The sequence below is a fragment of the Coregonus lavaretus genome, assembly GCF_964263955.1.
Source record: "Coregonus lavaretus genome assembly, chromosome: 22".
NCBI classification, from domain to species: Eukaryota; Metazoa; Chordata; class Actinopteri; order Salmoniformes; family Salmonidae; genus Coregonus; species Coregonus lavaretus.
The window spans coordinates 10,772,358-10,796,449 of record NC_140009.1 but is presented as its reverse complement, the minus strand read 5'-3'; the positions used below and the strand labels follow the sequence as shown (position 1 = coordinate 10,796,449).

Below are 24,092 nucleotides of genomic sequence, written 5' to 3'. Positions count from 1 at the left end.
CATAACCTAACCTGGAAAACAGTTTCCAACTGACACCTTCACAGCTCCCTCCCTCCCCTCTTCCATTCTTCTTTCCCCTTGCAAACTTTTGCGCTCGAATCGAGCGCGTCAAAATTCCCCATCTCCCGACATCTTAGCCGAGGGCTGAAACTTCTTTGCTTATTTTTTTTCATGTTGTTGTCTTTGTCTTCTCGCTCCCCTCCTCCCACTCACTCACTCCAAGAGGGGGACACAGAGGAGAGAAAGAGTGCAGAGCAAGGGAGAGCTGCCTGAAATGTAGGCCAAAGCGGTGGTGGGCGTTTCCATAGAAACAGTGTTCACAGCAGTCAGTGACATCATCGGTACGGGGAGGAGCTGGGGGGGGATTTGGAATGCGCCCTGATTGGTCAGGCCTAAATGCGGTTCTCTCCGCCCACTCTGGTCCTGCGCATCATCCTGAGGGAGGGGGGGATGGGGTGAGAGAGTAAGAGAGAGAGAGAGCAAGCAAGAACACGCTAAAATCTCACAAAACTGAAATGCACCAACACAGATAGATAGAAAGTAGCCCGTTTATAGATAGAAGTACGCACCCTTACACATACCTCCTGTTCTGAGGGTCCAGGTCCAGCAGAGCCTCCTGTGATACTCTGAAGTCATCCAGAGGCGTCTGGTAGCGGGCCTCGAAGGAGCCCTCCCTGCCTCTGTAGGCCTGTGTCTGAGCCTGGGTTGGGGTTGCTGGGGACTGGGGCAGAGGGGACATGGAGGAGGCTGAGGACGTGGAGCCTGTCTCCCCCAGACGCTCACGCCCTGTCTGGGTAACCACCGCTGCAGAGGCACCTCCTACCGGCAGGAACGGGCTCAGCACCTCCCCATTCTCAGCCTAGTAGAGGGAGAGAAAATAAGTTGAAGGAGAGGATTGAATATTAGGGCTGTGAGGATACCAGTATCGCAATATTTTTTTCCATGGCAAAAATGAAAACACAAAGATAACTCTTTGGTCCTTTAAAACTTGCAGTATGTAAAATATTGTGTGCTATTGCTTGGAAAATAAATAAATGTAATTCTGGATGACAACATAATTATGTTTGTTTCCAATATTAGGGCTGTTTTCCTAAAGAAGTTAAATCCACTTTGTGTTTTGTTTCCTTGCCAGGATACTAACGAGTACCGCGATACTGGTATCATCCCGGCCCTAGTGAATAACTGTCCCAGCCAATGTGTGATGGCTGATGGGAACTCTGACAGTGGTGGTGGAGTCAGTCCAGTGAGTGTACCAGTACATACCCTGCCCCGGGTGATGTCCATGTGCACCAGCAGAGAGGCCAGCTCCAGATCCTCATTACAGCTGTTCTTCAGAGGGACCGACCGGTAACCTGACACCACACAGACAGACATGAGTTTATTATTATTATTATTATTATTATTATTAATGCAAACAGAATGATAATCTGAAATGTCAATCTATCCTGCTAGTCAAAGAGCCAGTCAGGGTGTATCATACTTGTCTCAGCCAATCCGAGTGGGTGTTGGTGCGGTGTGACGCGTACCTGTCTTGAGGCTGTTGATGGGGAAGCTGGCCTGGGCCAGGAAGTTCTGGTCACTGAACATGTCAATCTCGTACACCACAAAGCGCAGGAAGGCAAAGGCAGAGTTACACACAGTGAACTGGAAGGGCTTCCGAGGCCACGTCGGGTTCAGACCGTTATCCGCTAAAGAGAACATGGAGAGAGAGAAGACTCGATTAGCCATCTAAAGTCCCCATTGTCATATATTGTGTGTGTGTGTGTGTTTTTGTGTGTGTGTGTGTGTGTGTGTGTGTGTGTGTGTTTTGTGTGTGTGTGTGTGTGTACACACTAGGGGATGAGGGGATGTTTTCTCCATCAGGTTCCCACACAGTCCTTAGCTATTTGTACAACTTTCTGTTTTTCCATAACTGGACAGGAAATGACAAGCTTAGTTCCAAACCCATCACTACACCTTTCCCCTGGCCTTAACACCTTGGACCCTTCTCTTAGAAATATCACTTGGTTCAACTAACCAACTACTAGCTAGATGTAAAGAACCTGATTGGTTGAATGAAGTGTATTAGTGTCAGGTGTGTTACTCACCCTCTGAGTCGGTCTTCTGCTTGGCACTGTCGTATTCTGCGCCACACACCTCGATCTCAATCAGCGGGCAAACAATGCCACGACCATGTTTAGGCAGGTGACGAGCACCCAACACCTGGAGAGAACAGACAGTTTAAACACCTTCACACTCACCTTTTCCTCACACGCACATTTTTCTATCCTCATGGGGACCTAAAACTATATTTTCCCTTACCCTAATTGTAGCCCTAACTGCTAAGCTTAAGATAGCTGCTCTGGCACCCCAATGGTGGAACAAGCTCCCTCATGACGCCAGGACAGCGGAGTCACTCACCACCTTCCGGAGACATTTGAAACCCCACCTCTTTAAGGAACACCTGGGATAGGATAAAGTAATCCTTCTACCCCCCCCTTACCCCACCCAAAAAATTAAATAATAATAATAATAATTGTAAAGTGGTTGTCCCACTGGCTATAAGGTGAATGCACCAATTTGTAAGTCGCTCTGGATAAGAGCGTCTGCTAAATGACGTAAATGTAAATGTCCTCATGGGGACATGGGAAATGTCCCACTGAGGGAGAATTTTCCTTGTTTTACAATCCTTGTGGGGATTTCATGTCCCCAGGAGGATAGAAGACCTAGACCACAGACACCTCTATCTGTAGGGTGACCGACTCCAGGCCCCTCAGTGTGTGTCGGTCGAAGGGGTCAAAGTTGTCGTCTCTCATGATTGGTGGCTGGAGGACGTAGCCACTCCTCCCGTTCAACATGAACAGAGCCTGGTTCATCTGCATGGGTTTGTCTGGAGAGGGGAAGGGAGAAGGTGAGTGAGGGATTGAAGGAGAGAGTGAAGAAAGGAGAGGGGAGAAGAAGTTCAGTCAGCTGGGGTCGGTGTGTCATCTTCAAAAAGGTAACGTAAGGAAAACCAGTAATTCTTAAAATCAGGAAAAATCCCCTCTACTACCCCAGTGTATCCATCCCCTTCTCACTCAGTAACTCCCTCCAACAACTCACCCTCCCTCCCTCCCTCCCTCCCTCCGTACCTGCGGTCTGGAAATTCAGTGCGACCAGTTGGGATCCACAGAGCCACATGGGCAGAGGGTCGTAGTTGGAGGAGTCCAGCCTCTGTCCACGGGGGTAGATACGGGACAGCTGCAGCCGGTTGTACTGCAGGAACCTCTTCCCCTTGATCCGGTTCACATACTTCTCTGCCTTGGTCTCCGGGAACGACGACATGTCCCGGAAACACGCCCGCTCTGTCCCAATCTCTACAGGAGCAAGGGGGGAGATGGGGGGGGTGAGATATGCTTGTTTGTGTGGTCAGAGTGTTTTTAGCTGTACAGACGCGTCCTTACTGTCCTCGTCGAAGGGTACAGGTCTACAGTAGATGACCAGGTCAGACAGCTCCAGAGCAATCTTCTTCCTCCTCTCCATCATCTTCCCCTCCTCCAGCTGACACACACATTGTCATTACTTCACAGACAACCACAAGACTCAGTTTGACACTACTTACACGCTTCGTTTCTGAGGAATTATTCCTCAAAGAAAGAAAATGCTTCTTCCATTCTTTATTCTTACACATTTACTACAAAGTATTATTTTCATACCTTGGCCTCTGATGTCATGGTGACCTCTCTGATCTTGATGACCCACTCCTTGAGCTCCTCCTGGGTGTTGGCAGCGATGTCCAGGACCTGTCCTGCCCTGGGAGAGGCAGCCGGGAGGAGGGAGAACACATGCAGCCTGCTTCCCTTACCATCAGGCCGCACCACTAGGGGGAGACAGAGAGAAAGCGCAAGAGAGGGGGAGAGATGAGAGAGATTTAGAGAGAGATGTGGCAGCCATCAACACATGCTAGTTAGGCTGTTTGATGCTCATTCATAACAAACAGTGGTGCATGGCACAGCATGTGCCAGTGGTAATGTAAGGGCTGTGTATTGAACCTTTAAAGTGTATCAATACAGATTAGACACACCACAGAGAGTGAGATAGAACAGTGATAACGCCAGAGAGAGAGAGAGTGGGGGGTGAGAGCATGTGGGAGAGATAAAGAAAAGAGATTGATGGGGAGATAGAGTATCTAAGAGGTCGTCCCGAGGCAAGGTGACTGTGCTATCTGCAGGAGGATAGAAAAAGGAAGGGGAGGAGTCACTCACCAATCTGACAGGAAGACACGTCTACACTTCCTCTCAGCAGGTCTCCCAGAGGACTGTTCTCTGTCAGCTGCTGTAGGGGAGGAGGGATGGGGGAGTGTTAGAGAGGGAGAGAGAGGAGACGTGAATGCTAATCAAAAAACCCAACAGCAGCATTTTACACGTTGTCGCTATAAACGATGCTAGAAAATGACAAGTCCCTCTCATAGCATAGACTAGCGGCTGTAACATTTGCGTATGCCAGTATGCGTCTACAGGGTAGAGGGCCTTACTGATCTGTCTGGCTCCACAGCTGAAGGACTGATCTCCTCTACGTAGTTAGCAGGAAACCACAGCTGCTTCTTCCCACCACAGTCCCCCTTCCACCTGAGTGAGAGCGAGAGAGTTTGACACACAGACACACACAAAGGGAATGGGGTTCACTCTAGAAGGATGTTCTATAATCAACCCCCAGCCCTAGATAACTCATGTAGCTCTGTGATGATTTGATAGATATGGATAGTGAACCCGACTTCCTGTGTGATGTTACTCACCAGCCTCCTTCCTGTTTGTCCACGTTCTGGATGATGGTGTTCTTACTGAAGGACAGCTCATCATCCCTCTGGGCCTTGTACTCATACATGGCCTTCACTGTGCACTGCAGACCGATGTGAGGGGGTTAGGACACACACCACAACCCTTGTTACATTAGCAAAGAGAGGGAAGGGAACAGGATCTAAACCCACAGGAGATCAGAGATCTGGTGCAGTCTTACCTTGAAGGTGGGCATCTGATTGGCTTCTACATAGAACCCAGGGTTCCGCCCCTCATACAGAGACCCGTAATCTGGCTCCTGACAAATACATGATAGTTCAGAGGATATCCCACTCACTTACATTCACTACAGCAACAATCGTGAGTACAATTGTGTGTGTGTGTGTGTGTGTGTGTGTGTGTGTGTGTGTGTGTGTGTGTGCACGGTCCACTCACAGCGGTGCCTATCTTCTCCAGTGTCTCCTCATTGATGGGGTAGCGGAGCTTCATTTTACGGTACAAGGGGTGTTTCTCGTAATAGCTGATGAGATCCACCAGGCTGTCGAACTCCGACGTCCCCAACACCACCGTCTGACCCTCCTGCTGCACCCTGCAGTGCTTGATCTTCCCCTCTGCCCTGAGGGGATGACAACACAGGGTTAAACACGCGTGTACGTGTCCTGCTGCGTGCATCCGGCTGCGTTAATCACAGCAATACGAACAAAAACCCCTAAAAAAAAAAGAGGACGCCAAGACGACAGTGGCAAGAATCCATCGTCATGGAAAATGCTTTTCATTGCAAATAGACCTACAACTGCCATGTACATTATCAAAACAGCCCTGTCAGAAAGGCCAGAGCAGACGCTATAATGCATGTCTCGAGAGGCCATGTGGATGTCTGTGTGAGCTATACTAGTGGTGTAACACAGTAAAGAACACATGCCTCAAGCAATATGCAGAAATCGCTCCGCCATTTCCTGGTTGCTAAAACTAATAGTTCGCCTAATTTCAGTTTAAGTGACAAAATAAGGTAGTATAGTGTAGAGAATCATTGTACCATCTAAACCGCTGTGAAATATATTTTCCATAACCAAGAATTTTGTATTTTCAGCTGTTTGAAGCTGGTGTACAAAACCGAAAGTAAAAGACGCAAAAAACTCAACTTAAGAACGTGAAGCATAGTAGAATAGATATATAAAACTCACATTTCTATGTGAATTTGGTCGACCTTTATTTATTTTTTTGCCCTTGCCCACACGTCCCATATTACAATATGGTGGCTTAGGTTGCAAACTGTGACAAAAAAAAAATGGGCCACCAGTAAAAATATTTTCAAAACCACTGACTAAAGATTTTCATGAGAAAATAAGTGATGGGTTGAAGGCATAGAAGCTTGCACTAGGTCACCGTTCTCTGAGCTAGCTCACGGTGTACTCTTAACGTCTTGCTTCCAAAACAAGTTCTAGCAAGCTGGTGAGGCGGTAATGTATGTCAACTTTCCTAATATCAAGTAAACAATAACAGAATGCTGCATTTTACCCATCAGTAACAACTACAACAAACTGCACATATCATTCTCTATTTTTGTTTAGTCGTTTGTTTCTATATTTGGGACTCACCTGAAGGAGATGGCGAAGGAGCTTAGCTCGGCCCTTTTCCTGACAAGGAACGCCCCGTCACGTGGAACCCTCATCAGCATGTTCTCTGCGTGGCTCCGAGACAGGTTGGCATGGTACCATCTAGAACATACACACTCATTTACACTTCCTTCCTTCCCCTTTCATAAAGTCATCACTGACACGTATGAGATTTAAATGAATGACTATCTGAGAGCTGGACGTACTCTTTGCTCTCGTGGGCGTTGGTCTGGGGCACAGGCTCAGTCAGCTTCATCTCAAACTCGTTGCAGCGCAGCGCCACCTGCTGGTAGTGGGTGATGAGGGCGAATAGCGTGTCAAACACCAGGTTGTCTGTCAGGTAGAACTTGGGGCTGCCCGCCTCCTGGCGAGAGTGGATACGACAGTGCTGCACCCGGCCTGAACGCCTGTGCGGACAGTGAAAGAGAGACCAGGTTAGAGAAGCTAAACAAAAAGGTAATCATCCATTACATATTCCTCTGTATGTCAGGGTCTGACAGAGCATACGTCACTCTGTGTCTGTGGATGAGTATTGATTTGGAATGAGATGATCCCAGTTATACAGCCCTGTCCCATGCATTAGCAGAGAGTGAGAGGGCTACTGACCAGCAGCCTAGCCCGTGACTGACTCTTACAGAAACGGGGGGGGGGGGGGGGTTGTACAGTTGGGGGTAGTAGGGGGGGTACAGTGGGGAGATTTACCAGAAGGACAAAGTGTAGTCTCCTACAAACGTCTCACTCTCCCGGACCAGGAAGGACCCGTCGGGAGCGCCCGTCTCCAGACAGTACTCTGACAGCAGCCGCTCAGCTATCTGCCTCCCGTCCCGACCAGCACCCAGCTTCCCATGGAACCACTTCTCTGCTATATGTTGGTCCATACCGTTAGAGACCTGGAAAGAAAAGAAAAGAAAAGAAAAGAAAAAGAAAAGGAAAAGATAAGTAAAGACGTGAAAATAAAATAAAAGATAAGAAAATAAAAAGGAAAGAAAACAAATGAAAAAGAAAAGACAAGAAAAGAAAAGAACAGAAAATAAAATAAAATAAATGAAAATAAATGAAAATAAATAGTAAAGAAAAGAAAAGGAAAAATAAAATGAAAAAGAAGAAAAGGAAAGGAAGAGGAAAATTGAAAAATAAAATGTAAAAAATAAGAAAGGAGAGAGAGAGTGGAAAAGAGAGAGAAAGAGTGATAGTTTAATGTTGGAACTCCTATGGCATTAAGCAACATAAAGTGATGTTCTGTCCTTTATGTACCGCCTTCCTCACCTCTCTGTGCTCCTCCTCATCCTCGTTGCCTTGGTTGTTAGACGTCTCCTCTGAGTAGTAGATCTTACTGCTGGTCAGGACAAAGAAGTGAGGGTACCACTCCTGCAGAGAGATAGGGGGAGATGGTGTTTGAGTTAGAAGTTTGAAAAAGTTATTTAAAAAAGGTAACAGTGGCAAGAGAGCTATGGACCGTACAACATTTACATTTTAGTCATTTAGCAGACGCTCTTATCCAGAGCGACTTACAGTTAGTGAGTGCATACGAATCGAACCCACAACCCTGGCGTTGCAAACGCCATGCTCTACCAACTGAGCTACATCCCTGCCGGCCATTCCCTCCCCTACCCTGGACGACCATGGGCCAATTGTGCGCCGCCCCATGGGTCTCCCGGTCGCGGCCGGCTACGACATTCAGCCACAAGAGCATTAGTGAGGTCGGGCACTGATGTTGGACACTTTAACCTCAGTCATTGTATCATTTAAAATGCAAAGTGCTAGACTACAGAGACAAAACAACAAAATGTGTCACTGTCCAAATACTTTTGGAGCTCACTGTAGACAGATAGAAAAAAAGTTCTCACATGGTTGATGGGGTCCTCCAGAAAGAGAATGCCATTCTTGATGGAGTTGCTGATGTCATTCTCAGAGTAGGGAGTGGAGGTGGACACCTCCTCATAGGCACTGCCCTCCGCTAGCTTTTTATGCTGCACAAGACAGGGAGAGGAAGAGTGAAAAGACTGCAGAGTTCATCTATTTGGCAGTTTGTTTACGTTGTCATTTAGCAGATGCTCTGATCCAAGCGTACATTAAAATGACAACCTAACACAAACATCTTTCATTCCAAATCCCAATGGCCCTGTGACCCCTGACCTTGATGAGGATCTTCCTCTTAAGCTGATTGGGTGAGGGCAGTCCGTCGGCGGAGATGTCCACAGCCTTGGTAAGAAGCATGTCTCCAAAGACCTTCTTAAAGTAGGTAGCCATGTTCCTCTGCTGGACAATGCTGCAGTGGTCCTCTATGGACAGGATGATGGGGTAGCTGGGGGAGGAGTAAGAGGGGGAGAGGGGTCAGAGGTCAACAGGACAAGTCAAAGGCTTTTTCCCCCTATGGTGAACTTCACATTTCATGTCATGTTCTTTTTAGAGGATAGTAGATTAAGGATATGGTCTACTGAGTATCACTCAAGCTTATAAACACAAAGACTATCTGAGCACATGGAGACTCACTCAGACGTCACAAAGGCGTGTTCCTTGATGGTCGCCAGGACATCACAGAACTTGATCTTGGTGGTGAGGGTGTGTCCGTGGTAGATGACAGGCATTCCATCTGGACCATCCCAGCAGTCCACTGGAAACATACACTTTTTTTTAATGGCATAGTAGTGATGTCTGGTCTGCATATTTGGTGAGTTGAGTGGGTGTTGGTTGACAAAGGGTAAGTGGGAAGTAGTAGGCTCTAACCACGTTAGTTAGTTCGTTAACCCGTTGAGTACAAACTCTAGTTTCTGTCTGTTCCCATTTACAAGGGCAGCTACACATTCCCAGGATAAGCATACTACTGAACCAAAAGACACTGTTAGTGGAGATTCTCCATTGACCGTGGTTTGTATCCCAGGTGTAGGCTTAGACTAGGGCTGCACAACCAGCCTCAAAATTAAAGATATAGGATACAAATTAGATATTGGATAAATCATTTTCAATCTAAACCAATGAAAAAGAGAGGAAGGACAGCATACCCCTTGACCTTTTCCACATGTTGTTGTGTTACAGCCTGAAATCAAAATTGATTAAATAGCTTCTTTATTTTTCTCAACCATCTATACACAATACCCCATAATGATGAAGTGAAAACATTTATTGAAAATGAAATAGAGAAATATCTTATTTACATAAGTATTCACACCCTGAGTCAATAAATGTTAGAATCACCTTTGGTAGCAATTACAGCTGTGAGTCTTTCTGGGTAAGTCTAAGAGCTTTGCACACCTGGATTGTACAATATTTGCGACTTATTCTTTAAAGATTAGCTAGACAGCCCTTTTCAAGTCTTGCCACAGATTTTCAAGCAGATTTAAGTCAAAACTGTAACTAGGCCACTCAGGACATTCAATGTCGTCTTGGTAAGCAACTCCAGTATTTGCATGTATACAGTACCAGTCAAAAGTTGACACACCTACTCATTCAAGGGTCTTTATTTTTACTATTTTCTACATTGTAGAATAATAGTGAAGACATCAAAACTATGAAATAACACACATGGAATCATGTAGTAACCAAGAAAATGTTCAACAAATCAACATATATTTTATATTTGAGATTCTTCAAATAGACACCCTTTGCCTTGATGACAGCTTTGCACACTCGTGGCATTCTCTCAACCAGCTTCATGAGGTAGTCACCTGGAATGCATTTAAATTAACAGGTGTGCCTTGTTAAAAGTTAATTTGTGGAATTTATTTCCTTCTTAATGCGTATGAGCCAATCAGTTGTGTTGTGACAAGGTAGGGGTGGTATACAGAGGATAGCCCTATTTGGTAAAAGACCAAGTCCATATTATGGCAAGAACAGCTCAAATAAGCAAAGAGAGACGACAGCCCATCAATTACTTTAAGACATGAAGGTCAGTAAACCCGGAAAATGTCAAGAACTTTGAAAGTTTCTTCAAGTGCAGTCGCAAAAACCATCAAGCGCTATGATTAAACTGGCCCTCATGAGGACCGCCACAGGAAAGGAAGACCCAGAGTTACCTCTGCTGCAGAGGATAAGTTCATTAGACGTAACTGCACCTGAGATTGCAGCCCAAATAAATGCTTCACAGATTCAAGTAACAGACACATCTCAACATCAATTGTTCAGAGGAGACTGCGTGAAATCGGGCCTTCATGGTCAAATTGCTGCAAAGAAACCACTACTAAAGGACACCAATAAGAAGAAGAGACTTGCTTGGGCCAAGAAACACGAGCAATTGACATTAGACCAGTGGAAATCTGTCCTTTGGCCTGATGAGTCCAAATTTGAGATTTTTGGTTCCAACCGCCGTGTCTTTGTGAGATGCAGAGTATGTGAACGGATGATCTCCGCATGTGTGGTTCCCACCGTGAAGCATGGAGGAGGAGGTGTGATGGTGCTTTGCTAGTGATACTGTCTGTGATTTATTTAGAATTCAAGGCACACTGAACCAGCATGGCTACCACAGCATTCTTCAGCGATACGCCATCCCATCTGGTTTGCGCTTAGTGGGACTATCATTTGTTTTTCAACAGGACAATGACCCAACACACCTCCAGACTGTGTAAGGGCTATTTGACCAAGAAGGAGAGTGATGGAGTGCTGCATCAGATGACCTGGGCTCCACAATTACCCGACCTCAACCCAATTGAGATGGTTTGGGATGAGTTGGACCACAGAGTGAAGGAAAAGCAGCCAACAACTGCTCAGCATATGTGGGAACTCCTTCAAGACTGTTGGAAAAGCATTCCAGGTGAAGCTGGTTCAGAGAATGCCAAGAGCGTGCAAAGCTGTCATCAAGGCAAAGGGTGGCTACTTTGAAGAATCTAAAATCTAAAATATATTTTGATTTTTGTAACACTTTTTTGGTTACTACATGATTCCATATGTGTTATTTCATAGTTGTGATGTCTTCACTATTATTCTACAATGTAGAAAATAGTACAAATAAAGAAAAACCCTTGAATGAGTAGGTGTCCAGACTTTTGACTGGTACTGTATATACAGTGGGGGGAAAAAAGTATTTAGTCAGCCACCAATTGTGCAAGTTCTCCAACTTAAAAAGATGAGAGAGGCCTGTAATTTTCATCATAGGTACACGTCAACTATGACAGACAAAATGAGAAAAAAAATCCAGAAAATCACATTGTAGGATTTTTAATGAATTTATTTGCAAATTATGGTGGAAAATAAGTATTTGGTCAATAACAAAAGTTTCTCAATACTTTGTTATATACCCTTTGTTGGCAATGACACAGGTCAAACGTTTTCTGTAAGTCTTCACAAGGTTTTCACACACTGTTGCTGGTATTTTGGCCCATTCCTCCATGCAAATCTCCTCTAGAGCAGTGATGTTTTGGGACTGTCGCTGGGCAACACAGACTTTCAACTCCCTCCAAAGATTTTCTATGGGGTTGAGATCTGGAGACTGGCTAGGCCACTCCAGGACCTTGAAATGCTTCTTACGAAGCCACTCCTTCGTTGCCCGGGCGGTGTGTTTGGGATCATTGTCATGCTGAAAGACCCAGCCACGTTTCATCTTCAATGCCCTTGCTGATGGAAGGAGGTTTTCACTCAAAATCTCACGATACATGGCCCCATTCATTCTTTCCTTTACACGGATCAGTCGTCCTGGTCCCTTTGCAGAAAAACAGCCCCAAAGCATGATGTTTCCACCCCCATGCTTCACAGTAGGTATGGTGTTCTTTGGATGCAACTCAGCATTCTTTGTCCTCCAAACACGACGAGTTGAGTTTTTACCAAAAAGTTATATTTTGGTTTCATCTGACCATATGACGTTCTCCCAATCCTCTTCTGGATCATCCAAATGCACTCTAGCAAACTTCAGACGGGCCTGGACATGTACTGGCTTAAGCGGGGGGACACGTCTGGCACTGCAGGATTTTAGTCCCTGGCGGCGTAGTGTGTTACTGATGGTAGGCTTTGTTACTTTGGTCCCAGCTCTCTGCAGGTCATTCACTAGGTCCCCCCGTGTGGTTCTGGGATTTTTGCTCACCGTTCTTGTGATCATTTTGACCCCACGGGGTGAGATCTTGCGTGGAGCCCCAGATCGAGGGAGATTATCAGTGGTCTTGTATGTCTTCCATTTCCTAATAATTGCTCCCACAGTTGATTTCTTCAAACCAAGCTGCTTACCTATTGCATATTCAGTCTTCCCAGCCTGGTGCAGGTCTACAATTTTGTTTCTGGTGTCCTTTGACAGCTCTTTGGTCTTGGCCATAGTGGAGTTTGGAGTGTGACTGTTTGAGGTTGTGGACAGGTGTCTTTTATACTGATAACAAGTTCAAACAGGTGCCATTAATACAGGTAACGAGTGGAGGACAGAGGAGCCTCTTAAAGAAGAAGTTACAGGTCTGTGAGAGCCAGAAATCTTGCTTGTTTGTAGGTGACCAAATACTTATTTTCCACCATAATTTGCAAATAAATTCATGAAAAATCCTACAATGTGATTTTCTCGATTTTTTCTCTCTCAATTTGTCTGTCATAGTTGACGTGTACCTATGATGAAAATTACAGGCCTCTCTCATCTTTTTAAGTGGGAGAACTTGCACAATTGGTGGCTGACTAAATACTTTTTTCCCCCCACTGTACATACTTGTGTTTAAGTTATTGTCCTGCTGAAAGGTGAATTTGTCTCCCAGTGTCTGTTGGAAACCAGACTGAACCAGGTTTTCCTCTAGGATTTTCCCTGTGCTTAACTCTATTCCGTTTATTTTTATGCAAAACAAATTTAAACACAAATCCCTACTCCTTGCCAATGACAAGCATACCCATAACATATTGCAGCCACCACCTTATGCTTGAAAATATGAAGTGCTACCCAGTGATGTGTTGTGTTGGATTTGACCCAAACATAATGCATTGTATTCAGGACATAAAGTTAATTTCTTTGCCACATTTTTTGCTGTTTTACTTTAGTGCCTTATTGCAAAATATTTTTATTCTGTACAGGCCTCATTTTCACCCTGTCATTTACCTTAGTATTGTGGAGTAACTACAATGTTGTTGATCCATCCTCAGTTTTCTCCCATCACAGCCATTAAACAAACTGTTTTAAAGTCACCATTGGCCTCTTGGTGAAATCCCTGAGCGGTTTCCTTCCTCTCCGGCAACGGAGTTAGGAAGGACGCCTGTATCTTTGTAGTGACTGGGTGTATTGATACACCATCCAAAGTGTAATTAATAAGTTTGCCATGCTCAAAAGAATATTCAATGTCTGGTTTTTATTTTATTTTTACCCATCTACCAATAGGTGCCCTTCTTTGCGAGGCATTGAAAAACCTCCCTGGTCTTTGTGGTTGACTCTGTGTTTGAAATTCACTGCTCGACTAAGGGACCTTACAGATAATTGAATGTGTGGGGTACAGAGATGAGGTAGTCATTGAAAAATAATGTTAAAACACTATTACTGCAGATTTTTTACTTTTGAAGTTATTTAGGCTTGCCATAAAGGGGTTGAATACTTAGACTCAAGACATTTCAGCTTTTCATTTTTAAATTAATTTGTAAAAAATATTATTCCACTTTGACATTATGGGGTAGTGTAGGCCAGTGACAAAAATCTCAATTTATTCCATATTAAATTCAGGCTGTAACAACATAATGTGGAAAACGTAAAGGTGTGTGAATACTTTCTGAAGGCACTGTATATATCAAGATGAAATATTAAAGTGTCATGTGCCTTTCTGAACGGAGCAGCAGTGCGTCTGTCTCTAAAAATAGTCTGAGATCCTTTAGAAACAGGTCTGACCAGTGTTCCCTCTACCAGTGCAGCCTGCAGGGATACAGTATACAAGGTGTGTTTGTCATGCAGATATTGTGGAGAAGAGTGGCTTTAGGTATGAAAGACATTGGGTTATGGAGAGAGCAGAGGTAGGGGTGTGTGTATAGAAACTCACACTCGATGCAGCGGCAGCCCATCCTCAGACAGCGCGAGTACGCTTCCAGGGACGACTCACTAGAAAACTGGTCACCTGTCAGGTAGCTACAAATAACACACACAAACACACGTCAGACAGACACACACAAGACATCAGACCGTCTACAGAAGCCTCCTTTCCCTTCATCATGTGTTCTTCACATCCCCTTCCGTGGCGGTAGTGAAACCACTTTGAATACGGAATGAAAAAGGTCTTTCTGTCTATGTTGGTTAGCGTAAACACCCCTTTCTCATTCAGCCAGGCAATTCAGACTTCATCAAACACCCCTTTCTCATTTAATTTTTTTAGTCGTTTAGCAGACGCTCTTATCCAGAGCGACTTACAGTTAGTGAATACATATCTTTTTATACTGGCCCCACGTGGGAATCGAACCCACAACCCTGGCGTTGCAAACGCCATGCTCTATCAACTGAGCTACATCCCTGCCGGCCATTCCCTCCCCTACCCTGGACGAAGCTGGGCCAATTGTGCGCCGCCCATGAGTCTCCCGGTCGCGGCCGGCTGCGACAGAGCCTGGATTCGAACCAGGATCTCTAGTGGCACAGCTCCAGCCAGGCAATTCAGACTTCATCAAAGCAACATGGAACTGTGTGTGTTGTTTCACAGCCAACACAAAAGGTTATCACATTAACCATGGGAGGAAAATGATCAGGTTATCACATTAACCATGGGAGGAAAATGATCAGGTTATCACATTAACCATGGGAGGAAAATGAATCAAAGCCCAGTTCTCATTGTTAAAAGGGACTGTTAGATAATACCACTTTAATCTGATATACATCAGAACTGTAGGACACAAATCCCTTTGGACTAGGGAAAAATGTCTGGGAAACTATGCTTTCTCTCTTAACAATTAATGTGAAGCCAGCATTAGCACAACATTTCAAATACAGTAATCCTTTCTCCTCCCTCCCCCACTCCCTCTGTTCTTACGTGTTATGAGATGAGGATATCCAGTAATGAGACAGGGGGTTGTTCATGTCTTCAGGACACACCTGGTCCAGGGCTGAGTCCCAGACTGTGTTTTCTTTGGAAAACAGGTACGTCAGGAACTAGACAGACAGAGGGGGGAGGGAAGACATGCAATCAATATTGGGGTTCTAATTAATACAGAGAAACAGTCCAATGACGAGCACCACTATGCGAAAACCAGGCACCCTTTGTAATTGTGCTCAACTTAAAGTGATAGTTATTTTGTTAACCACAGGCCAGACATGAAATGTTCTCTCCTGTTGGTAGACACTAGAGGCACTTCCTTGGTGTCAGACAAGTTATGTGGTGCGACAATAACTAATAACACCTCCTTTCCACAGAACTCGGGCACATTCATCTCACCAGCAAGATGTGGGTGTTATATTCCAAATTAAGTTATTTAAAAGCTATATAATGTGAAACCTGGACGTACTCTCACCACTGTGTAACATGAAAACAGTTAATCATAGTGGCACTTTCATTTTATTGCCTAGAAGTGAGAGAGAAGGTACCTCATCTTGGTGGAAGAAGGGTTGTTCCACCTCCCTCAGTGGGTCCTTCAGATACCCAAACATAAACTCCTGCACCTTACTGTTGTCGGTGGCCCACAGCTCCTACACACATCACATTGTTGCACAAATATGTCATTTCAGGTCATTTGATATCCTTGTGTATTAACATGTAACAACACATTTACTAGAGTACTAGTTACTAATGTGTGTGAGAAGTCAAGCATTGTGTTGTACTGAATCCATAGGAACTTCGATAGATGAAATGCTATATCTTCCAGCATACCTTCTGGGCCTCCAGAAGGAAGGTCTTGAAGTCTTCTAGTGAGATCTTCTGCTCTGGTCTCTCAATGAACCTGACACAGAGGGAGAGCTGTGTTACACAACTCACATCTACAGTACAACATTGTGCTCAGGGTGTGTGTGTGAGTGAGTATCTACCTCTGTAGAAAAGGAATCTCCATCTGAAAGACAAAAGTAAAGAAAATTATTAAACACAATAAACCTTGTCATTTCAGTATGACAACACAGCTCCTGTCAGTCTGCTACGGCCTAATGGTTTCTACCAGAGGCTCTGTGGGTTTTAACTGGCCTCTATTGATTTGGGAGCCATTTGAGAGCAGAGAGAGAGAGAGAGAGAGAGGGGGAGAGAGAAGGGTGAAGATGACTTACAGCTTTCTGGGCGTCAAACATCAGGCTGCGATAGAGTTGGGAAAACTGGCTAAAGGACACGTCTCCATTCCTCAACTCAGAGTCCTGAGAGAAAGAGTGAGAGGGGGCAATGTTACCACAGGGTTAGGATGATACTGGAAACACACACACACACACAGGTGGGGAGGGTAATAGGGAAATGTGATGAGTGTGAGGATGTTACCGGAAGTTTCTCTCTGAGGAACCTCATGTTGGGAACCCTGTAGTTAACCTGGCACAGCATGCTCTTCAGATCCTTACAGGATATCCTAAAATACACACACCGCCAAACACACAAATGAATATACACACATACAGGGCACACACTTCTGGAAGAGTACCATGTAGTGACATGAGCTCAGGACTACTTAAAGGAAGCTGCTTCTGAATGGGGGGGGCACTCTCTCTCACACACACGGAAGCTGTGCAGGTCTGTGGCTGAAAGGTTCCTTACATTTACATTACATTTACATTACATTTTAGTCATTTAGCAGACGCTCTTATCCAGAGCGACTTACATGAGCAATTAGGGTTAAGTGCCTTGCTCAAGGGCACATCGACAGATTCTTCACCTAGTTGGCTCTGGGGATTAGAACCAGCGACCTTTCGGTTACTGGCACAACGCTCTTAACCACTAAGCTACCTGCCACCTCCACATCACGTACACACACCAGCCTGAGCTGGTAGGAAGCTTCTTCAAAAACTGTTAAGATGTGCTCATTCCCTAGCTTGGCTTTTATCCCCAGTCTGTCCAGAATGCCTCTGGCTGGCCTATATTGCTATTTGCTACAGCAGGTGGCTAGTCGTACTGCTTTAAATTATTGATAATACACTACCGCAAATGTACCAAGTCTCCAAAAGAAAAGCATTATTGCTCTCCATTATCTCCAAGCTGACGCAATGCTTTTTCAATCATTTTTATAGTTCATATCCAAAAGCACTGATTGATTTGACTTACTTGTCTTCTCTGTTGCGATCTATGGCATAAAACTGCTTCCGTAACCACCTGGGTGAAAAAAGAGAGTTACATTGAAGAATTGAGTCTTAGACACCCAAAGTGGTGTGATAGCCATTTTCAATGTACCATCAAGTAATGCCCACTCAGCCTACCCAACCGAATAAAGGGGTACCTCTCTATCTGTAGAGGGGTGGGGGATTTGAGTGTGTCTGCCACCAGCCAGGTCAGCCCCTTCACCCACATGGTCATCTCCTCATCAGAAGTCGCTGGGGAAAGGGGGCGGGAGAGGTCAAGGGTTAGGTGTCAAAGTCCTGACATTGAAGCTCCACTGAGTACATTATGGTATGGGTGTGTGTCTTTCTCTGACAAAATGGAAGGCTTTGGAGGTAATACTGTGGTGTGTATTCAGTATTTAGATAAAGGCGAAAGAAACGCACACCTATTTATGCGAGATGCTGGCTGACGGCGTAAAACACTTGGAAAAGAAAAGGAAAGCTGCACACTCTAGGAGCTCAGATGCAATCATTTACCCTGATGAAGACAGCTTGTCTGTCGAAACGTTGGTTATTAGGATATTAAATTATTGCATCTGAGCTCCTAGAGTGTGCAGCTTTCCTTTTCTTTATCAAGTGTATTCAGTATTTACCTGCTAGGCTGAGTGCTTTGAGGCGGAACTCAGTGCCGTGTAGGATGACGAAGCAGTGAGCCTGGTCTAACCGTGCTGTAGAGTCCTCCACATAGCGCTCAAAGTCCCGAGACTTCTGGCCCGCTCGGATCTCCTTTATCTCTCGGATATCAACTGGAGGAGGGGGGGACAGATACAGGGGTCAGCCAGGTCACTCAAACATGAAACAGTCTGTTACTGTTAGCTAAACAGTATCCACCAATCACAATTTGGTTTGCACATTGTCAAGCAGAGCAGAGGGCTACAAATGCATGGCATACTAAGACACTGCTTTCTAGCCATAGTGTTGTAACAGACCTTCAAAGAACCACAACCTCAAGCTACACACACACACACACACACATCTGCTCACTATAAGGGCCCCACACAGAGAGACAAGAGCTTTCCTTCTTTGCCTTGCAGATGGTGATCAAATGCTAATGAACAGAAACCGGATCTGAATAGCCCAATACAGTGCATGTTTCAGGGCATATACTGCATACCTTGAACTTCGTCGTAGATCATATCAATGGGAGATTTGTGCAAGACATCTAGTTACAGTATGAATGTGCATCTTAAGTTCTGATTTGGACAGAAGAATGAGCTGTAAAGCATATGGAGAGTTGAAGTTATGGACAGAGTAGCAAAGTGGTATTTTGTTAGTGTCAGCTTTTTGAGGTCCACTGATTGTCCTGGTGCAGTTAGTTAGGTGATAAGATATTCACACACACACACACAACAGTTTCTCATAGCTCTGCTCCTGCTCCTCTTCCTGCCTGAACCACACATCCTGTGCTGCTCTGCCGCCTACACTGTGTGTGTGTGTGTGTGTTTGTGTGTGTCCATGTATGTACCCACCTTCATCTCGAAGAATCTTACACACACCCACATCTACTTTGCATCACGTGCATCTATGCAGCCGACTTCGGTTGAGACTAAGTGAATCTGACAGGTTGATATTCGAGAGAACATGTAAGTCAGTCTAAATATTTGCAGAGTTATTGTGGAGCTCCAGGAAATAAGAGCTAGCCAAAGGTGTGACCTTACACAGGGAGAGGAGAGGAGGCATCCTGACTAACATACCAACACTTCTCTCCCTCTCTGCCTGTTCACTCTTCACTTTACTCCCCTGCCTCTCCCTCTACTCTCTCCCCCCTCTACCCTCTTAACCTTTCTCTCATTGCCGCACAACTACCTTTGTTTACTTTAGGGATAATATGCACGTTTGAGGGTGAATCTTGGGAGGATAACAAACTACACTGAAGTATTAGAACAGAGCTGTTGAACTTTAAACTAACTAATTGGTCAATGCACAGTCCCCATGATGTAGAATATATTTAACTGTGGTATTGCAGAGGTTGTCCTTTTTTATTAGACTTGTGTACTGAAAGGATGGAAAATCCTAATCAAAAGACATGTCATAGGCCTACATTTAGTGTCTGACAGACAGTTTCCAAAGAGGTGTGCAGGTGCATTTTCCGGAACACACACACACCTCTCGCTCAAATCCGAGACGGTTTCAGCATTTATCTAAAGAATCTCACCACAAGACATACATTGTAGTCATTTAGCAGAAGATCTTATCCAAAGTGACGGTTACTATAACTATAAGAAAGGACACAGAATGGAACCAGGCCAGCCACCACTGTATGTCTGCAGTTACTGGGTCTCTGATGCTGTTGTGTGAAGTCACTGATGTAGCCAACTCATCAACACCTGTATTCATGTCTAGTAAACCCTCTTTCCATTAGTGGGATTCTAATAAGCATGATCCTTACAGACTCTAAAATAGCTCTCCAATGGCTTCGCTCAGTGTTGTTTACGCAGTGGCTTGGGACCGATTTGTGTTTACTAAACAACGGCATGGAGTTGTCTGGGGCAAGAACTGGGCCCTGCATGTCTCGATTCACTCTTGCTGCCTTCAGGCTTGTCAGCACAAATGAGAACCTATGTTGTCCACATTCTCAGGTCACACTCAGCCAGTGCTCGGACTACATTCTGCCAACACTGGGATTTCAGTCTTAGTGATACTAGCTAAACCAGCAAGTCTTATAACATACAAGCGACATGTTAAGAAATACCAGTAGCATCTGTTCAAACAAGAGTTTAGATTGTCAAGTAGCCATATTTACTGTATGTTCCTGGCTGGCTGAGAGTAGAAAGACATACTGCCTACTACTACACCAAAAGCCAGATGTTTATGTGTTGATGCAAGCTATGACTGTGGTTTGATTAAGGCACACACACACAGGTCTGGTGGGTTTGAGATGAGGTGAAGCATCACGTGCTTGATGTGTGTTTGGGAAAGGACCGTCTCAGCCACACTGAAGTTTTGGGTCTCTGTCTGACCCGTCTAGAACTGTCGCGGTGCACTTAGACATAAGCTGTGGTCTTCGCTTGAGATGCACTCAAGGGGAGGCAGGGTGGGGCGGCTGAGGTAGGGTTTGATAGGTTATTGACCCACCAAAAAAGTGATGTAGTCTGTTAGTACTTCACTCCTGTGAGGTCAGTGTACATCAAATAAGTGAACTGCTGTTCACCAGTCCCAATTAATATGCTACTACATCACCTATTATATTCCTAATGTTTATCAGGTGACCAAAAGCACACCAATCACTAAGGAGGTATTGACACATTGACTAGGTACAGGTACTCCTTGTAAATAGCCTTGTTATTGTTATTTTCTTATGTTACTATTTCATTTTTTTTTCTTATTTTCTAATCTTTTCATACTTTTTAACTATGCATTGTTGGGAATGGGCTGTAAGTAAGCATTTCACGGTAAAGACTACACCTGTTGTATTCGGGACATGTGTCAAATACAATTTGATTTGTATTAAATTCCCATGTCAGATTTAGTGTCCCTAAATAAGGAAATTAAATTTGATAATTTACTAGGGACAATTATCTACACAGGCCTACAGCAGGTAATTGGACATCATCTTGATTGCCTCTCTAGGAGGCAACCAGCAGGCATCAATAACGCTGAGTCAGTGGTGATGTGATAGAGGCCCAATGATCTCCCCGTCGATAGGTCGGAATACTAACATGGCGCTGCTTCTTTCCCAAATGATCCCACACTTCCAGTAAAAACGATCCATGCTATTTTTAAGGAGACGCATTCGCCAATATCATCTCACTGGCAATGAGTAGGATATCATATGACGACGTTCTCAAGTACCTAATCTCCTCTACGGAGTTGAGCACTGACTGAAGTTTTGGAAATGAACCTCCCACTCCTTCAAGTTGCTATAAGTCGATACTTAAAAAAAATGTAAAACCCTTACCGTTTACCTATGTTTATAGTTGCGTGCGTGCCTTTGTTTGCTGAAATCCATACGTTTTAATAAAATGTTATGGGCTGTGCAAATTGAATCTCAAGTAAACAGTCAGTTGTTGGTTGTAGCTATTTGATTAACGTTTCATGTATTTTTTTTTTAAGTATGGATTTAAGCAAACAAAGAAAGGCACGCATAACAGAGGACAACCATAGGTAAGTGTGTGTGTGGAGGGAATCGTTTAAACTTTTTTTGCTTTCGCCTTGGCTGCATCCGGAGCAGAGTACAGCTGTGCGAGATGCATCCTGCTACCCGGGACACCGTTAAGAGTGAGCGGCGCACGCACAAGGCTCCCTTCACGAAAACACACAGGGCCTGTGATGAATTTGACACTCTTCTATCTAGCATGTGTTTCTACACTTTATTTATCACTGGGACAAAAGTTTATGTAGTCTACATGCTGTAGGCCATGTAGAAAGTATATGGCCAAATAAGGTTGTTTCAATAAACTATAGGCCCCACTTTCTGGATTTGCTTCAAATCCCAGAATAGCTTCATAATAGTAGTAACAAATACGCAATTACGTAATTGTACACGTCTAATCACAAGCTACGGGACAAAATGGTATAGCAAGTTCTTTGTTATTGTGTGACACTCGTGCGTCTCAGACAGCTTTGTTGTTTTGTAAAAACATTTATATTTATGACAGCGGGTAAACAGACCAGTTTGGCATCGTATTCTTTCGTTCAGAACCTGTGCTGTGCGACAGTGACGACCAGTTGTGACAGCGTGATGATCACAGTTACCCAATATTTTTTACACAGATAGGCCTAAATTGTATTCATTGGATGAAACCGAATATCATGCAGCCTATGCATTGCACACGTTTTCGAATGTGCGAGCCATACTCACTTTCTCCCTCTATTTTATCCGTGCCTCGGGTCCAGATAATTGTCCTCGTCTCAAGTTTGACCTGAAATGTCCTTCTCTCAGGTCGCTGGGACTTTTTGGAGTAAAACAGAGTCAACACAGTCCCCAACTCCAGATCCCGGTAAAGATTGTTCATCTCGGTGTCACTCTCAATCCACGGAATGGGTCCGTTGGAAAAGAAGCCCGAGGTCCCAGCCATGTTCACTTCCCCCGTTTGTTGTCCTTTTCCTTTCAGAACAATCTCCACAGCCCGGGGCTAGACAGAGACAGGGATACCTACAGAAGAGGGGGAAAACCCATGAAAACCTATTCTCAGGAGTTGATAATCTATTTGGTCTGTCAAACTTGCATATTGCCTTACTGCTAGAAAGATGGCTCAATCTAAATCACAAGGCTAGGTGAGTTTAGGTCTAGGCCTAAGCCTAAACCTGTTATTAGGTCTAGGCCTAAGCCTAAACCTATGCTATTTGAGACATATGTTGTGCAATAGTCTGTGCTATGATCCTACATATTTTGTGCAGTAGGCCTACAGGTGCTGGACTGAGAAAATGACAGATGTGCACCAATCGGCTATAGCTGATCACACACTAGGAATGGGAATATACATGCTGATTCACATCATTTTAGAATACTTTTCTCACAAAGATAATAAATGGAAATCCACAGGTTAACTGTAATCCGCGGCACATTTAAGTAGATTAGATAGATTTGAACCCTCTGAAACTGGCCTACTAGCTAAATGGAATCTGTTTATTTCCTTCCCAAGCTACCCATAAAGTTTATTTCCATGGGCCCCGATTCTGCTCTTTTTGTAACAAGCAAAAAATAAATAAAAAAATCACCCAATACAAAATAGCATTCGTTGCGAAAGGAGAACGGATACACTGCGAGGCAAGGAATTCCGTGCTACATTTTCCTAAAGGCGAGGGTGGTGGGCAGTTGTTCGGCCAAGGAAGTATGGCTGATTTCACCGCAGACAAACCCAGTTAGCTATCCCCATAGCCTTTATTTTAGGTCACCTTTCTAGTATCCTTCGTCTTACCGTCTCAAAATCCAACTGGAACACGCGAGCAGCGCAACAATAGCAGAACAACACCTCGGTATATCGCCGCAATCACGGCCCCGCTCATCTCCGCCGGTCCAACTTCGGCTGTCCTCCCGTCTTCCCCTTTTTCGTGATTATATCATTGTGGTCCCAACAGTGTACGTGCTCTTCAGTCGTGAGCAGAAAGATCCCTTTTCCTTTTGAGTCCTGTCACAGTTCCCCATCGACGGAGAGAGCCATAAGCAAGTTTTGTCGGTCTCATGCACGGTTTGGGCCCTTCCCCCATCCGACCCGTCTGTACAACAAAGCATCAGATAGATCGGCCTCTTAAAGATACAGCTCTTACTTTTCCACCCCTCAGTCTACTTTGTTTCATAATTATCTGTTTACTAGAAGAAGGCTAACTAACCATAGCTAATTACTGCGCGCCTTTGGTCAGTGTCAGTGAGAACTAAAAGTGCCGTCAGAAAGTATTCACACCCCTTGACTTTTTCCACATTTTGTTGTTACAGCCTGAATTTTAAATTGATTAAATTGAGATTTTGTGTCACTGGCCTGCCTACACACAATACCCCATAATATCAAAGTGGAATGATGTATTTACACATTTTTACAAATTCATAAAATATGTATTGAGTCAATAAGTATTCAACCCCTTTGTTATGCCAAGCCTAAATAAATTCAGGAGTAAACATTTGCTTAACAAGTCGCATAATTTGCA

General features: G+C 44.5%; 1 protein-coding gene across 1 annotated transcript; it reads right to left on the bottom strand.

Annotated features, from left to right (window-relative positions):
• Positions 1-170: 170 nt before the first annotated feature.
• plcg1 (phospholipase C, gamma 1) lies at positions 171-23,659 on the bottom strand. Its single transcript, XM_084187867.1, has 33 exons — positions 23,369-23,659; positions 22,309-22,602; positions 18,101-18,253; positions 17,627-17,720; positions 17,455-17,502; positions 16,681-16,765; positions 16,479-16,562; positions 16,248-16,270; positions 16,093-16,162; positions 15,810-15,911; positions 15,259-15,377; positions 14,284-14,369; positions 8,864-8,984; positions 8,507-8,675; positions 8,218-8,340; positions 7,637-7,738; positions 7,073-7,260; positions 6,577-6,777; positions 6,353-6,472; positions 5,190-5,370; positions 4,975-5,052; positions 4,754-4,857; positions 4,493-4,586; positions 4,224-4,293; positions 3,675-3,838; positions 3,423-3,519; positions 3,111-3,335; positions 2,721-2,869; positions 2,088-2,202; positions 1,527-1,688; positions 1,264-1,352; positions 582-859; positions 171-435 (listed from the first exon to the last, which is right to left on the bottom strand). The coding sequence occupies exons 2-33, from the start codon at positions 22,523-22,525 to the stop codon at positions 393-395; spliced, it is 3,954 nt and encodes a 1,317-aa protein (XP_084043993.1). The 5' UTR covers positions 22,526-22,602; positions 23,369-23,659; the 3' UTR covers positions 171-392.
• Positions 23,660-24,092: the final 433 nt, after the last annotated feature.

Excerpts from the sequence above, each read along its gene's own strand:
- plcg1 (XM_084187867.1), bottom strand. The coding sequence starts at position 22,525 with ATGGCTGGGACCTCGGGCTTCTTTTCCAACGGACCCATTCCGTGGATT. Across the intron at positions 18,254-22,308 it reads GGATAAAATAGAGGGAGAAA|TTGATATCCGAGAGATAAAG; the intron begins GTGAGTATGGCT and ends CCCCTCCTCCAG. Across the intron at positions 7,261-7,636 it reads ATGAGGAGGAGCACAGAGAG|GTCTCTAACGGTATGGACCA; the intron begins GTGAGGAAGGCG and ends TTTTCTTTCCAG.